Here is a 17828-nt window from a genome sequence, read left to right as displayed (position 1 = left end):
TTAAAAAAAAAAAAAATAGTAATATTAATAATAATACTTATTATTGTTATTGTTGTTATTAGTAGTAGTAGTAGAAGTATAAATATTATGAATATAATACAAATAGTAGTACCAAAAAATTACAGTGACAACAATTTAATTTATTATGGTTAGTAATTATAATAATTATAATAATAATAATACTTATATCATTATTATTATTATTATTAGTAGTAGTAGTAGTAGTATGAATATTATGAATATAATATAATTAAAAATACGAAATAATTACCTTTATTTAATGTTTTATTAATAATAATAATACTTAATTTGATCAGTTTTATTAAATTAAATTAACAATGATAAAGTAATAGCAGGAGTATTAGTAGCACTAGTAGTATAAATATTATAAGTAATATTACTTTAATTAAACTTAAAGTAAACCTAATTTAATAAGTTTAATTTCTTCTTCTTTTGATAATCTTCTCATTATTATCTAATAATATCTAATAATATCTTCTAATAAATATAATAATAAAAATATAGTTTAATATAGAAGGTTATTTTATAATAATAATAAATTAAACTTATTAAATTAAGATCATTATTTTGTATTTGTATTATTATTAGTAGTAGTATTGAAAGTAGTAAATATTATCAATATAATATAAATAATACAAAATTTAATGCAAAACTTAAAAAAATATATTGGATTTGTTTATTTATTATTATTATTATTATTATTATTATTAACAATATTGATAATTTAATTTAATATGGTTCTAAAAAAACATTGTTGTGAATGGAAAGTAAAACTAAATTAACAAATGATATCTGAGCCATCTTTTTGGACCTGGTATAATGGGAACGCAAAGACAACTGGGTTCCTTTCATTCTGTTAACTTTTTGGTCCGCTTAAAGGGGTCTGAGCTTGGTTCATTTAAAGGGGACTCCACTAACCCTAAACCTTTTCACTGAAACTAACCAAATTTAAATTTGCCTTCTCCTTTTCAGAGGCCCCAGGTCACAAGATTCATGCTCCGCCTGATAGCAGCGACTTCGGCAACGAGCCCCACAAGCGGCGTAACCAGATTCTGTCTGCTCTGTTTGCTGTGGGAGCCATGCTGGGTTACGCCATCCTCACCGGGATCCTTACGATCAAGCGTGAGCGGCCACAGCTGAAGAACTCCAGCCATGATGATGAGGATGATGAAGACGAGGACTAAATAAAGAAGAAAACATGGGATGGGAGCCACAAGGGACAACAAGCGCACATTAGCGCTCACCTGCCGTTCAGAGTGAAGCTGCACACACTATTACCTCAGTTCTTTATAATCTCCCATCATGCACGTGTGCGCTCTAACAGAATCGCTCACTTGATGGAGCCTCAAGCGAGCCCATATTGGTGCTTTTAATTATTGTTAATGTAATTGTTACTATAATAGTTGTGATCTGTCATTTTGTCAGGTCTCACAAGGCAGAAATTTTGACTTTTCAGGTCAATGTTTTATCTTCTGGTCAGCATTCAAGTAAACTGGGTAACATTTATTTAACATCTGGGTAACATTTATCTTACATATTAAAAAGACAAACACTAATATGAGAAAATTGGTCTGTGCTACTGTACTACTTTTCACATAGCAATCCATCTTATATACATCATCATGGCCCTTATGAAAATTAACCATAGTTTTATTTTAGTAAAAGTGTAGTAGCCATGTTTTTTTGCAGATTGATTACCATTTGTATAAACACAGTTTTACATGGTTAAACTACGGTTAGTGTAGCAAAACCATGGCTAATTTGTGGTTACTGTGGTTTAACTACAAAAAACATGTTTTTTTGGTTTTATTTGTAGTAAAACCAAGGTTAATTTTTGTTAGGGGAAACTTGGACTGAAAATTAGGAATACAGAAGAAACATTACCAGCTGCACCATTACGCTTTAACACTTTTAGACAAGCTGTAAATATTACATTAATTTGGTGCCGTGACCTGATATTCTGTCCTGCAGACTAAACATGCTGTCAAGCTATATTAACGTTTCCAACGCATTGCAGAAATCACGCAGAGTAAACTTGTCAGACTTCTTATCTTAAACCAACCATCTAGGAGCTCTTTGACCTCTCGAGACTCAAAGCTTTATAAATCAGCCAGATTTTAAAGCTCTCCTGAGAACCGCTGCGGAGAACTTTATTATTTCATGCCAAACATTGCAGTTAAGTCAGAGTCTGTGGCCATTATACAGCTGTCCCAGTCTCTCACTGGAAACCCAAGGCACACTGGGGTCGTCCATTGTGTTTCTCTGAGGCCAGACCTGCCCTATGTCTCACTGGGCTGAACCTTCTCAAAGAGCTTTCCACAAAACAACTTTACTGTCAGTCACTGGCGCAACTGTTAAATCATGACAGGATTCCACATTTATTGCGCAATGTTTGGTTTGGTACATGCTGTTCATCTTCTGTATTTAGTCTATAAATAATAGAAAGGTACTGTACCGTAGCAGTATTTAACCGTTATAACAACAAAGCACTCAGTTGGAAGTCTTTTCTGGATTCTTTCAGCATTAAGAACAAGAATCAGGTCATCAGTGTGTTCAATATCATAGGATAAGAGGGTTGTTTACACAGCTTGCATGTGTTTAACTTTATTATTGGTCTATAATCTTAGGATGAATCTTGATCGAAATTCTTTCTGGTTGGCTTGTTCCAATTATGCTGCTGTTTAGTGTAAAGTTCAACATTTAGTTTGAGTTTTGAGATGTCTGTGTTTTGTATGTAACGTGAGAGTGTTTCAAATGTCAGTATAGCTACCGCTGCGGTGGGTCAACCAAGGTTACTCTCAGTTTGGTTGAACCAATCGATGGCAAAGCTGTTACTAAACCATTTTTGTCATGATTAGGAAGTTGCGTTGAAACTTAAACTAAGTGGCACGTGTTTTACAGAAGGAGAACACTCAAAGGAGCATATTTCATAAAGTTTGTTAGGTTTCAAATGATAAAAAAGGGTAAAAGGTAGGCTATTTGATGACCTTCTGGCTTGCAGATTTTAGTGGATGTGGTGACTAAGAGGACACCTATGTTCATATGTCCATACAGCATATGCAGATTCATCCAATAAGGTTTGTAATGTAATTACATTTAGGCATTTCCAAATTAGTCAAGTCAAGAATGTACACACACTTGTCTCTGCCCCGTCCCGAAAAAAAAGGTCCTAAAATGCAGTTGCTAGGTTTTCTGGACCCCTTGTGCAGTTTATTGCATTGGGCCTCCTAGCTAGCAACATCCCTGTTAAAATATTACAACGTTTTAATTGATGGCTAACCACCAGAGCTGGGTAGCTTACTTACAAATTGTAATCCGTTACTGATTCCAAATTACATGACAAAAATTGTAGTTAGTAACTATTACACATTTTAGGTAATATAATCAGACTACTTTTAGATTACTTTTGACCTAACTCGTTTATTACATTGATTTAAATAGGACAAACTTGTACTATATTGGCTATATTGATATAAAAATATAAAGAAAGAAAGTAGGAAAATATATTCCATTTGTTGTTATTGACAACATGAAGTACATTAAACATTACATTAGGTCAAAGTTTCCCAAACTGGGGTTTGTGAAGGAACTGAAGGGGCTTTAATTAAATCATAAAAATGTTAAATCATTTTAAAATCAATCAAAATAAAAAACTTACTGAGAAAATGAAATATTTGATTTGTTTACCTACATGTCATGTGACCATAACCAACATCAGAGAACCAATGAACATGCAGATGTGATGCTTAATATTTTTAATATTTATTTTAATATCTCAGGTGTACTTCAAGTAAATATATTAGGTGAAAGAGGATCAGATGAGTAAAAAGTTTGTGAATTTGTGCATTTTAATGTGTTTGTAAGACAAAAGCCTTCCAAAGACTTAGTAATACATGGTTAAATAACCTACAGAGAAAAATGAATGTGTTCATAGTTGATGCAACGTTGAAACACTTCTTAAACCTGAAATGATTTTTGTAAATCCAGTGGTCAAATGTTTAGCCACCTGACTAGTGACTGGTCTCTGTGTGAATGTCCACAAAACTGAAAGACTTTCTGAGTGTATATAAGTGGCAGGCTATTTTAGAAAGGAACATTTAAAAGGTGAAAAAGAGGAATTAAGGAGAATCAATAAATTATGAATAATTTATTGCTATTGTGTAAATAATATGTAATCATGCAATACATAAAAAAAGTAACTACTCTGATTACGAGTATTTTAAAATGTAATTTAATCTAATTACATGTACTTAATTTTTGGAATCTGATTATGTAATCCAGATTACATGTAATCTGTTGCTACCAGTGTTGGACTGAAGGGGCTTTAATTAAATCATAAAAATGTTAAATCATTTTAAAATCAATCAAAATAAAAAACTTACTGAGAAAATGAAATATTTGATTTGTTTACCTACATGTCATGTGACCATAACCAACATCAGAGAACCAATGAACATGCAGATGTGATGCTTAATATTTTTAATATTTATTTTAATATCTCAGGTGTACTTCAAGTAAATATATTAGGTGAAAGAGGATCAGATGAGTAAAAAGTTTGTGAATTTGTGCATTTTAATGTGTTTGTAAGACAAAAGCCTTCCAAAGACTTAGTAATACATGGTTAAATAACATACAGAGAAAAATTAATGTGTTCATAGTTGATGCAACGTTGAAACGCTTCTTAAACCTTAAATGATTTTTGTAAATCCAGTGGTCAAATGTTTAGCCACCTGACTAGTGACTGGTCTCTGTGTGAATGTCCACAAAACTGAAAGACTTTCTGAGTGTATATAAGTGGCAGGCTATTTTAGAAAGGAACATTTAAAAGGTGAAAAAGAGGAATTAAGGAGAATCAATAAATTATGAATAATTTATTGCTATTGTGTAAATAATATGTAATCATGCAATACATAAAAAAAGTAACTGTACTCTGATTACGAGTATTTTAAAATGTAATTTAATCTAATTACATGTACTTAATTTTTGGAATCTGATTATGTAATCCAGATTACATGTAATCTGTTACTACCAGTGTTGGGGAGTAACTAGTTACATGTAACGGAATTACGTAATTTAATTACAAAATAAAAGTAATTGTAATCAGTTACAGTTTACTGAGAAAAAATGTGTAATTAAATTACAGTTACTTATGAAAATGTTAAGGATTACAAAGGGGGTTACATCTGCTTTTTTTCACACACACCCCCAACATACAGATTTAATTGATTTCTTTCATAAATTGCAGTGACTGCTCTAAAATACCAATGTTTCAGGAGTTTAGAACATGCTTATTCGATATCTCTTATTTCCTATATGGGTTTATGTATAGCTATGCTTAATTTTTTAAAGATTAACAGTTTTTTTCCCAAGGCATTGTCAATATTTTATTAACTATGATATCGTTTTTGAAATCAAATCTTTACGTACGTGTTTACTGTCATAGCTTTACACTACTTATTACATTTTAAGTAGGGTAACTTGTAATCTGTAACCCATTACATTTCCAAAGTAACCTTCCCAACACTGGTTACACCCAGCTCTGCTAACCACTAAGTTGTTGTGTTTTCATTCATTCACTTAGTAAAGACCATGTTCCTTGAAGATATTTTTAAACTTTCCTACAGTGAATATCAAAACTTAATTTTTGATTAGTAACAGGCTATGCATTGCTAAGAACTTAATTTAGACAACTTTTAAGGCGATTTTCTCAATAATTTGAAAGTTCAGTGCTCTCACATTCTTGGTGACAAAGTGGTCATCTGGTTAGTTGTTGTGCTGTTAAACCGTTAATTCATAACCCAAATTGTCCTTTATTGTCTCATTTCATGCTTCCCCCAGCGACGCAGTCAGTGCTCGAACAATGAGATAATGACATGTAAATGGAAGCTGTTATCCATACAAACATTGATTGTGAGAAATTAACTATTTATTAAGGGGCAATATTTGCCCCCTAGATTTTTTTTAATGGGCATTTGTTATTATGGCATGTAACTCTGGTTAATTTTTTATTTTATTGCACATCTTTCCTCGAATGAAAGTGCATATAAATGTAAAATGTTATATATATATATATATATATATAAAACTCAGTTGCACAAGAAATTATTGACTGAATGATGTTTATATAGAGAAATATTTATAAAAACAATTAAGTAAAAATAAGAAAGTGCCTCCTTCCATTAACAAGCTTTGCATATAGCCTACCAGTAGAACTATAGGGACAAGAAATAAAGGTAAAATATCCTTTATCTAGAGGAATAGAGCCAGCTTCAGTTTAGTTTGTGGCTTGCACTGTAAAAGTAACTAGGCTACATATTTTCCAGTTTATGGGACCTTTTAAGTCATAAATACTAAGAACATGAAATTACATAAGAGCCCATGTTTCACCAACAGAATCCCCCAAAAGTTATCCCAACTAGTCAAAGGTTTCTGAACAAAGAATTTCAAATTGAACTATATACTGAAATGTTAAGAGTTTGTGAGTTCCCAGCATGCATTGTAGCATGAATATAATAGGCCTCTAATCAAATAAAATAATTTTCTAATTATTATTTCCCGTAACTTGAAAAAGGTCACTTGCTTAAAAGTCAACAACTCTGTAGAGTTTAGAGAGAAGCCAAAAATCACCATGTTAGGTTATATAATAATAGGACGCAGGAGAAGAAAGTTCAACACTCTTCAGCAATAAAAAAGTGAAACACAAATGTTATGTTTATGTAAAGTCTTACAAATCTAAATGTTTGCTTATTCATGTGGTAGAATTGGATAATCGGAGGTCAGCAGCAAAGACAAATGGGATTAAATACATAAAGGATATATATGTTATTTAACATATTTAGTTATGGCAGGTTTGTGTCATTCTGAGTTTGGATTTCACTGTTTTTATTCATTATGACATGTTCACATGTCACAGTCAATAAATGGGAAAACAAAGTAACTGGAGTTACTTATTTGACAAAGTAACTGTAGATTAAAAAGTTATGTGTTACTTTACTAGTTACTTGAAAAAAGTAGACTATTACTATTCAGACTATTTGTCTATATAGTAATACCAGACTGAAGCAGACAAATATACTATGTCTATATATTAATCTAAATACAGTAATTAACATTAGTCTGGATTTGAAGCCTGATTTCAAAACACTCTCCGTCCAGATTTGTGTTTTCAAGCATTCTCCAAAAGTTTCTCGTTCATAAAATCATACATCTTACTGCACAGGTTATCTGCGCATATGATTTAGCCTTAAAATCTGTACTCTTTCTTCCAGTGATTAATGTATTGGAGCTCCATGATGCACGTCAGACAGCTGCAGCTATAGAGAGTCTGTCTGGAGCGCTGCAGACGGTAGGAGATCTGTACATCACCTCCACCTTCATGCTGCCACCCAAACTCGGCGGCGTATTGTTCGGTCTCTATGATAAAGAGGACAACAAGAAATACCTGGAGGTTGCTGCTGTAGGCAAGATCAACAAATGTAAGCTCTTTTTGGGTCATTTGCTAACATTTCCCCAAATGTCATTAGGTGCTCAATAAGTCGATATTTGCTTATGAATCATGTCTTTGGAAAGATCACTTCTCCTTTCTCTCCTCAGTACTGGTGCGATACTTGCGCTCTGATGGAAAAGCTCATGCTGTCAATTTACAAAACCCAGTCCTCGCTGAGGGACGCACCCAATCACTTATACTCAGAATGAGTGGACTTAGACGCAGTCACATAAACCTAGAGCTTTATGTAAACTGCCGTTTGGTGGACTCTGCTCAGGGCCTCCCTTCATTTGTCGGGCTTCCATCAAAGGCAGAATCTGTGGATGTTCGCACCGGACAGAAATCTTATGCCAGGATACAGGTGATTCATTTAGGTCAACAATTTATGATCGTTTTTTTGTCATGCAGTCAATGTGAGTCAAAGTAACTGTACAGCTAATTTAAAGGGATAGTTCATGTCATGATACTTTATGTTCTAAACCTGTAAGACTTTTCGAAAAACACAAATGAAGATATTTTTAGTGAAACCTGAAAGATTTCTGTCCTTCCATTGAAAGTCCACACAACTAAAACTTAAAATGTTCATTGATATTATAAAGACATTGTTAACATAATCCATAAGAACTGAGCAATTTAATCCAAGTCTAAAGAGATCACTTTATATGATGAACAGATCTAATTTAGACTTTTATTCATACATCTTCAGAGGCCACTAATATGGATTAGGCTTTATGTGGATTATGCTGTACGCTAAAATATCTTTTTGTACTTTTTAATGTGTGACAATTTTGGTTATGTGGAATTTCAGTGGATGAATGAGTAAATTACAGAATTTAAATTTTTGGGTGAACTATCCCTTTACAGTAGATGCACACCTCATAAATGATATTTCAAATTGTGTGATTTGTGCTTTTTAAGTGACTTAATTATTTGAGCTGGCAGACAGTAAAACTGGTTAGAAAAGTCTCATAGACTTAAAAAGAGCAACTCAAGCCATACAGACCAAAATATCATAGAAACTCAGAGGTGGGCTCTTTTAAATCAAATCCATTTGCCTTAGCCACCACTCACAACCTTGCATAGAGATTTGTATGAACCAATGTAAATATCTAATTAGTGTTGTCTTCAATATACATATGCAAAGTTGTGCAGACATCCTAGTAAATGTGTTTAGTACAACCGTTGTTGTAACAGACCATGGATGTCTGATTTTGCATCACCTGACTGACTGCTCTGTTTAAATGATAGGTGTCAATTTGCCTGTGTGAAGGTCAGTGTGTTAAAGTGTGTAAGAAGAGGGATGAGGAAGCATGTAAATGTGCTAGTATTGAATATGTTTCATATATGTATATATTTTAGGGTTCAGTAGAGTCTGTTAAACTAGCTCTCGGAGGCTCTCTGGCTACAGCTGGTCTTCTCATTGACTGTCCATTCCAAGGAGATTCAGCTATAAGCAATGCAGGTAAACACTATTCTGACAGCATAAGGAGAACTTGTAATGTTTTTCACACACTGTATTTTAAAATACATTCTGCTCAGTATAATATTCCATTACAAACAGTGTCATGTTATCATACTGCCCTCTTGTGGCAATGCAGAAATTCCACAGATATTATTCCTACAAACAATTCATACATTTTGAAAATGAGGAAAAACTGTAGAAAAACGTTTGGGTCAGTAGGATTTTTTAATACTTTTATTAAGCAAGGATGCTTTAAAATGGATCAAAGTGACAGTAAAGATATTTATTATGTTACAAAATATTTCAATTTCAAATAAATAATGTTCTTTTGATTCAAAGAATCCTGGAAAAAGTGTCACAGTTGCCACAAAAATATGAAGCAGCATAACAACTGTTTTCAACATTGATAATAAGCATAAATGTTTCTTGAGTAGCAAATCATCATATTAGAATGATTTCTGAAAGATCATGTGACACTGGAGTAACGATGCTGAAAATTCAACTTTAGCATAACAGAAATAAATTACATTTTACAGCATATTCACATAGAAAACAGCTATTTCAAATTGTAACAATATTTTAAAATATTGCTGTTTTTACTGTGTTTTTGATCAAATAAATGCCACCTTGGTGAACATGAAAGACTTCTTTCAAAAACATTAAAAAAAAATCTTACCAACCCCAAACGTTTGATCAGAAGTATAAATATATTTATTTGTTTTTGAACTAGAAACTTTCGATAAAATGTGACTGTTGTTTCTTTACAGTAGGCAGTGACATTAATGCCATCCTCGGTAAATATCAACAAAGATTCAATCATATGTGAATGTATTATTACAGCTGAATTATTTTCATGCCTGTAATGCTTTTCTGTGATAATAAAAAGAGCCTCTCATGTGGCCAGGTGATCACACCAAAGCTCTGATCGGACAGTTGATCATCTTTAACCAGATCATGGGAGAGATGAGAGAGGATATCAGAGAACAGGTAAGAGAACACCATAGAGAGAGGAATGAATGAATGAGGATGAAAATAGGAACAGGTTTAGATATCTTCATCAGCCCTATAATTGAATATGAGATCATGTGGCTCACAGGAATAGTTTTCACAAATCACTTAACTATAGTTGTCTCTGCATATTACGCTTGGATTGGAGGATATATATTTTATTACATACTTCTGTTTTTAATTGGGACATTGCATTTTATCAAATTGAATTCTTTCTACTTTGATGTGTTTTCAGACAAAAGAGATGTCTCTCATCAGAAACACCATTCTTGAATGTCAAGTGTGTGGTAAGGGATGGAGTAAGAGCTTGGAGATGGCAGATCATGTTTTGATAAACATGTCTGAAGATTGTTGTGATATAAGGGTAATCTGTATGTGTGTCTCTCTGTTTATCAGGATTCCATGAGCCTCAGTCCCGATGTCATCCTAACCCCTGCTATAACGCTGTGAGCTGCATGGAGAGCACGATGTACCCAGGATATCAGTGCGGCCCCTGTCCAGAGGGCATGACTGGAAATGGAACACACTGCCAGGACATTGATGAGGTTCCTGCAGACAGCATATTATTATTATTATTATTTTTCTATTATTTTTTTAAAATTATTTTTCTATTATTATTTTTATTATTATATATTATTTATTATAATTTTATTACCTGAGTCATGCCCCTGTAAAAAAGTACTTTTAAAAAGAGTACTTATTACAGAATTAATGGACTTTATAGTATACTTATATGCAAATTGAGTGTAATGTGTTTCGACACTGTATTGTCTGTTCATTACAATTAAATTATACTGTTACATTATATTGAATGCAGTTAGCTGAATTTTAGTTTGGTTTTTTGACCCACTTAAGTAGGACTTAAATACATCTTTACATGTAATTTCATAATTACTTCTATTTTCTTTGAAATATGGATACAGTCTACTGCTGAATGTACTGAAAAAAAACTACATTTAAATTTAATGTCATTTCTATTGAAAATTGTATTTCATATATTTAAATGTTAGTAGACATTTGAAACAATTAACTTTCATTTTAGTACATTTAAAATATTGCGTTGTAGTCCAAACGAGTCGTTCGTTGTAGTTTTTGAAAAGTGATTTCTGTTAAATAAAATATCTCCTTTTGAAGTGGACTTTGAGCTTTGTAACTTTGCAGATCTTTTTTATGCTCAAACAGCAACATTACAGACTAACTAAAGTTGAAAAAGTGAAAAAGCATAATAGGACCCCTTTAACTTTAAATGTAATACTGAATATTACCGTTAAAATTATAATCAAGTACTTAACATGTGCTTTAGTAAACATTTAAAATGTATTTTAAAGTAAAACTTAATTTGACATTATTACAAAGTGCACTTTTAGGTGTGTTAAGAAACATAAAAGTGTCCTCTCTGTAAGTGTCTCTTTGGATTTGAGACTTTAGTCTTTGCAACTTTACAGATCTTCTTTATGCACCAAGAGCTTGTAACACTCTAAAGAGAAAGGAAAAAATGAAATCGCATCATATGACCCCTTTAATTAATATCATATCATCTAAGTACATTTTTAATATATTTTTAAGATTTGAAATACACTACAAGTGAACATTCAATATAATTCAAAACAATTTTTCGCAATATCTCTCTTTGTCCTAGTGTACTGCTCAGCCCTGTTTTTCTGCAGAGTTGTGTGTGAACACAGCTAAAGGCTTCACCTGTGAGTCCTGTCCCATAGGATTCACTGGTCCAACACTCAGGGGGGTTGGTGTTGAGTTTGCCAAGAGCCACAAGCAGGTAAAAAGTATCAAAATTCAATTACAACAGAATTTTACATCGAAGTGAATAGGCTTTTACTGTGTGAATGTTGTTTATTTTTTCAGGAATGTGTTGATATTGATGAGTGCGCTGAGCACTCTGGTGCCTGTGTGCCCAACTCAGTCTGTATAAATACTGTGGTGAGTAAACTGTCAAAATTTGCATATAAATTAAAAAGCACTAGAATCGGCAAGTCAAGCAGAGCAGCCATAAGTGATGAAACATGAATGTACTACTACCAAACTGACTGCTCTCTTTTTATAGGGATCGTTCAAGTGTGGCCAGTGTAAAGCTGGATTTGTGGGTAATCAGACTGCAGGCTGTTTTGCAAGGAGGACGTGTGAAACTCTGGGCTATAACCCCTGTGATGTGAATGCACACTGTATGATGGGCCGCAACAGTGACATTTCCTGTGTGGTGAGACTCTAAAAACTTCATAATAAAGCCAGATCATTTCCTACTTGCAAATGTTGAATCCAAAATCTTGCATTTGTGTACAAGTACATGCAGCTCTTAAGTGAGACAACAAATTCTTGTTTTCTTGTAATGTTTTGCATTACTTATTTGCTTCTTTTAAAAAAGCTCAAAAAGAACAACCCAGAATTGTCCAAATGGCAGATTTTTCTCTTAATTTTGTGTCTTGCAGTGTAACGTTGGCTGGGCAGGTAATGGGAACACCTGTGGTCCAGACTCAGACATTGATGGTTACCCTGATGGGCCTCTTCCATGCATTGACAATGACAAACACTGCAGAGCGGTACATACTCATTTTACAGGGATTTTAAGAGGGAATTCACTAAGAATTAATTGCATGTTGCAGCGTAATAGCAGTCCAAATAGCACCTGTCAAATTGGATTGCAAGTAGGTTTTATGCGTTAAAAAAGTAACATGACTTTTCATGAATTTTGTCCAATTAATTGCTTTAATGGTTTTCTGCTTAACTGATGACAGCCTTCCTTCAGCAATACACATATACTTTAATTTCTGTTGTGATTTCTTAACAATTTTGGTATAATATGCATATAAAATTTAATATTCCTTGAATAATAATAATAAATTGAATATCCCTGTGCAGGACAACTGTGCAAATACCCCAAACTCTGGGCAAGAGGACACTGATGGAGATGGGATTGGTGATCAATGTGACGAGGATGCAGACGGAGATGGAATTAAAAATGTTGAGGTTGCTGATCAAGTTGTGAAGAATTGTAAAAATATTTGAACAATCATTGGATACCAAACTGTTTTCACTTGGGTTGATGTCCTTCAAAATGTATTTTTTTTATTTATGTAGAAACAAGTTCTTCATAATGACACATTCTTAAGCAGTAGCTATTTAAATTTTGCAGGACAACTGTCGTCTGGTGCCCAATAAGGACCAGCAGAACTCTGACACAGACTCCTATGGCGACGCTTGTGATAACTGCCCCAACGTTCCCAATGGAGATCAGCTTGATACTGATAGCAATGGCAAGGGAGACATCTGTGACAATGATATTGATGGAGATGGTCAGTCCCATTCACTTTAATCTGTTCTGTGGTTTTACAGCATTGTACCACATCATCTGTTTTCACCACTTTATTTTTTTACAGGCATCCCTAACGTGTTGGATAACTGTCCTAAGATACCCAACCCCATGCAGACAGACCGAGATGCAGATGGTGTGGGAGACGCGTGCGACAGCTGTCCTGAGGTCAACGATCCATTGCAGGTTAGACAAAGAGAAGTACTTAACGCAAAAGGGTAGGGAAGGGAAAAGGGGGTGCCTCTAAGGACAAAGCGGAAGGTCCATCATGTAGGTTGAGATGTCTAAAAAAAGGCAGGAAGAGATACATGCTGAACTAGTGGGGTCATCAGGTTGGAATGATGTAAAACTGTATCATCTGTGTAGTTGCCATAGTAGATGAAGCTTTTATGATAGTGCCCAGTGAGGTTGTGTATATTGAGTAAAGCAGAGGTCCAAGCACTGAACCTTGTGGCACCCCGATAATCTAAATGCTGTCACATGAAGTACAAGTTCCACAACACGTCTACTTAAGCAAACTTTGATCATATTTCTCAAGACAAATCATTCATGATTGACCAATCAATAAATCAGAAATGTTTGATTTTATAATTACAGATACAGTAGTTCATGTTAGGGTTAACTGCTGTTTTTGAGCTAACAAGAGGTGAGCACTTGAATGACATCATGTTAAATGTACCAAGAACAACATTTCTTCCATAAGTATTATTAAAAGGCACATAAATGATAAATAAAATAAAGTTGATTGGATTTTGAACAAGTAGTGGCACTTGAGTCAGTGAAGGCAAAGGGACAGGTACTCCAACCACACTGCTTTTCAAATTCAATGATTCATTTCCATATTTTGCTGTTTTTGCAGTCAGATATGGACAACGATTTGGTGGGAGATGTATGTGATACAAATAAGGACATGTAAGTACCTGTGTAAATAAATACTTATTTTACCCAAGAACAGGTATAATGATTTTTACTGTTCTCAAAGTGTTATACTTGATTTAAGTTAGTTTCCTTTTGGTGTATGTCAGTTTCAATGTTCTTTTTGCGGTGAGATTCATTACTCAGCAAAATCCGCTTGTCATTCATTCTTTAAAGCTCTAGTGAAAATGATTCTCTGTGTGTAGGGATGGTGATGGATATCAGGACACACGGGATAACTGCCCTGAAGTACCCAACAGTTCTCAGCTGGACTCAGATAATGATGGCATCGGGGACGAGTGTGATGATGATGATGACAATGATGGGATTCCAGATATCCTTCCTCCCGGCCCAGATAACTGCAGACTTGTTCCCAACCCCAGTCAAAAAGATACTGATGGTCTGATTCTTAATTCTGCATTTTGGAAAAGCATACTAGCATACTGCTAAAAGTAATATCTCTGACTTCTGGAGTTAATACAGTTTGACTGGAGTGAACACACAATTTGATTAAAACAAATGACAACTTTTTATTTCTGGACCATACATAATGTGTGCTGTTTCGCAGACTTTCATTAAAAAAAATTAAAATAGTATGCAGTAACCGGTATACTAATATTCTTTTCCAAAGACACCTTACAACTATAACATATTTATTTACTGTCTTACTGACCCAATCTAGAAATGAACATGTTTGTTTCATACCTTCTCTCCCATCAGCTAATGGGGTTGGTGACATGTGTGAGACAGACTTTGACAATGATAAGGTGACTGACTTGTTGGATGCATGCCCTGAAAGTGCAGAGGTCACTATGACAGATTTCAGGGCATTTCAGACAGTCATTCTCGACCCGGAAGGAGATGCTCAGATCGACCCCAACTGGGTGGTACTGAATAAGGTGATCATTAAATTATCATTTACTTTATAATTTTGGGCTTTTATTTTATCAGCTAGTCTCTGAGCTTTTACTACACTGTTGTGCACATTGTTGCCAATGTCTGTGAAGTATTGTACAACAGCTTTGGTGTTTTTTTTAGGGAATGGAGATTGTGCAGACCATGAACAGCGACCCTGGTTTGGCTGTGGGTACGTACGTAAACACATTTTCATAGAGACTCCATAAAATCAACATTGGCATTTGTGATTTTTACATTTACTTCACTTCCAACAGGTTGATATATATATCTCTGTGTCTCAACGGCTGTATTAACCTCTTTATTCTTTATTTAGGCTACACGGCATTTAATGGTGTTGATTTTGAGGGAACAATCCATGTGAACACAGCCACTGATGATGATTATGTGGGATTCATCTTTGGCTATCAGGACTCTTCCAGCTTCTATGTGGTGTTGTGGAAACAGACAGAACAGACGTATTGGCAGAATTTACCTTTCAAAGCCTCAGCTCAGCCTGGACTACAGCTTAAGGTGAGAGGAAACGCAAAATACACATTGAAATTGTTTAAAATATGTAATCGAACTATGCACATGATATGCAGTGTAATCTCAATTAAATGTGAATACTTGCTGAGAAAAGCAAAGCAAGGAAAGTATATTATTGTGGCAGATAAATAAAGCATTGGATTGCAGAAATGTCAAACGTGTTGCATTTTTAAGAATGTGAGACAGGAATGTGGAGAAAAAGAGAGCAAAATGGGATTGGGACATAGTATATTTAAGATGTAATTTATTCCTGTGATCAAAGCTGAATTTTCAGAATCATTACTCCAGTCTTCCGTGTCACATGATCCTTCAGATATCATTCTAATATGCTGATTTGCTGCTCAAGAAACATTTCTGATTATTAGTATCAGTGTTGAAACCAGTTGTGCTACTTCATATTTTTGTGGAAACCACAAAATACAGTTTTTTTTTTTAATTCTTTGATGTACTGGAAAGTTAAAAATATTTTAAAATCTTAACTGTCACATTTTATCAACTTATTCAGCATCCTTGATGAACGAAAGTATGAATTCCCCTTAAAAACAAATCTTGCTAATTTTAAAAGTATAGTATATAAAAGTAGTGTATACATGTAGATATTCATGTTTAAAAGTTTTACTAACATCACCCAGTCTCTCTTTTTACCTCACTCTTCCAGGCAGTGAAGTCTCGTACAGGTCCTGGTGAGTATCTGCGTAATGCCCTGTGGCACACAGGAGACACACCAGGGGAAGTTACTTTGCTCTGGAAGGACCCAAGGAATGTGGGTTGGAAGGACAGAACTTCCTATCGCTGGCACCTCACTCACCGCCCACACGTGGGCTATATACGGTGAGAGCTAATCTGACTTTAAACTTTAAGAGATACACAAAACAAGTACTGCTTACTACTAAAACTTGGAAAAATTGTATAGAGTTTGACTAGATTCTCTATATCTATGGTGTAGATTAAGATTGTATGAAGGTACAGCACTGGTGGCAGATTCAGGAGTCCTGATAGACACAACTATGAGAGGAGGGCGGCTGGGCGTCTTCTGCTTCTCTCAGGAGAACGTCATATGGTCTAATCTCGGCTATAGATGCAATGGTTAGTAGCATGATTTGGGATGCATTCTGAGCATCTTGAGGGTCAATTTGACAGCTGTTTGAACATGCAGCTCAATACAGTGTTTGAGTGTCTCAGATTAACTCCCTTTTTGTATATTGCACAGATTCTATTCCAGATGACTTTATGCTGTACCAGAAGCAGATGAATGTGAGGACATAAGCATCCCCTCATCTCAAGAAGCTATGTGTGTTTATGTTTTTATGTGTGTTCAGAGAGGTAGGATGAGATAACGATTGAAATTAGTTTTTTATCTTTTGAAATTCTGAAGAGTATCAAAATTATACACTACACAGCACACGTTTGCATTGTGCACCATCATGAGTATTATGGTGTGGTATAAGAAAAATGTTTTACTGTGCTATTTGGGTGAGAATCAACAAACCCTAAAATATAAAGCTAATGGAATAAATGTTGTAAAGATTTAAAAGCAATTAATAAGGTTGTAAAATAATACAGGCAATAAAAATGACTAAATAAGTTGACTGAATTTGGCGGCTTGCAAATATGTTCATAAAAAAGTGTCCATAGACATTTGTCCATGATAAATGTGCACAGTCGTGTTGTCTTGATTCAGTGATTGAGCCATTTTCTCATGGTTTTCCCATCCAGGTCCTCATAAAGCCTCTTTCATCCAAAGAGACTATGATTGTGAGGTTATTTTGGTCATTTCAGTACCATGGACAGTGCTCTACTACATATCTGCCACAGTGTGGCACAAAACTTTACTGAAGAAAATAAATAAGGGCGTTTAGAAAAATGCATAACAGGAGTATTCGTATGATTTAGCCCAGACATAAACAATTTGGTGGTTAGCCATGGTGTGAGATTAGGAGCCACAGCAGTATAAGCAAGACGAGAGAATGCCAGCAACAAACTAAAATAGAATTCACACACATATATATATATATATATATATTATGATTTATGCACTCTTAGTCTTAGGCTATCCAGTGTGTTCATGTAATGTGATTGATGGAGGTTAGCTGGCACGGGGTTCATGTCTGGTTCATAAATAGATGCTGTCACAAAATGTCATATCTGAATGTTTTTCCTCTTAACCC

General features: G+C 34.4%; 2 protein-coding genes across 2 annotated transcripts in view; both read left to right on the top strand.

Moving 5' to 3' along the window:
* Positions 1 to 1669, top strand: part of LOC107738601 (metaxin-1-like) — a 15499-nt gene extending 13830 nt beyond the window's left edge. The window contains exon 7 of the mRNA XM_016550369.1: positions 994 to 1669. Within this exon, the coding sequence (XP_016405855.1) occupies positions 994 to 1205 (212 nt within the window). The 3' untranslated portion in view covers positions 1206 to 1669. The remainder of the gene's footprint in view (positions 1 to 993) is intronic.
* A 713-nt stretch (positions 1670 to 2382) lies between these two features.
* Positions 2383 to 17628, top strand: thbs3b (thrombospondin 3b). The gene is made up of 23 exons (XM_016550368.1): positions 2383 to 2421; positions 7241 to 7496; positions 7615 to 7868; positions 8867 to 8969; positions 9737 to 9763; positions 9874 to 9956; positions 10213 to 10264; positions 10374 to 10522; positions 11617 to 11754; positions 11841 to 11915; positions 12040 to 12192; positions 12422 to 12532; positions 12852 to 12959; positions 13126 to 13285; positions 13370 to 13488; positions 14162 to 14214; positions 14424 to 14617; positions 14938 to 15116; positions 15256 to 15304; positions 15449 to 15645; positions 16319 to 16491; positions 16607 to 16746; positions 16871 to 17628. Exons 1-23 carry the CDS (start codon positions 2383 to 2385, stop codon positions 16924 to 16926), a joined length of 2868 nt encoding a protein of 955 aa, XP_016405854.1. The 3' UTR covers positions 16927 to 17628.
* Positions 17629 to 17828: the final 200 nt, after the last annotated feature.

The sequence above is a fragment of the Sinocyclocheilus rhinocerous genome, unplaced genomic scaffold, assembly GCF_001515625.1.
Source record: "Sinocyclocheilus rhinocerous isolate Xijiao unplaced genomic scaffold, SAMN03320098_v1.1 scaffold525, whole genome shotgun sequence".
Taxonomy (NCBI): Eukaryota; Metazoa; Chordata; class Actinopteri; order Cypriniformes; family Cyprinidae; genus Sinocyclocheilus; species Sinocyclocheilus rhinocerous.
This window is presented reverse-complemented; position numbering and strand designations above follow the sequence as displayed.

Coding starts and splice junctions, on each gene's coding strand:
- thbs3b (XM_016550368.1), top strand. CDS start 2,383: ATGACAGGATTCCACATTTATTGCGCAATGTTTGGTTTG. Junction 13,286..13,369: donor CAATGATATTGATGGAGATG/GTCAGTCCCATT, acceptor ATTTTTTTACAG/GCATCCCTAACGTGTTGGAT. Junction 15,305..15,448: donor CGACCCTGGTTTGGCTGTGG/GTACGTACGTAA, acceptor TTCTTTATTTAG/GCTACACGGCATTTAATGGT.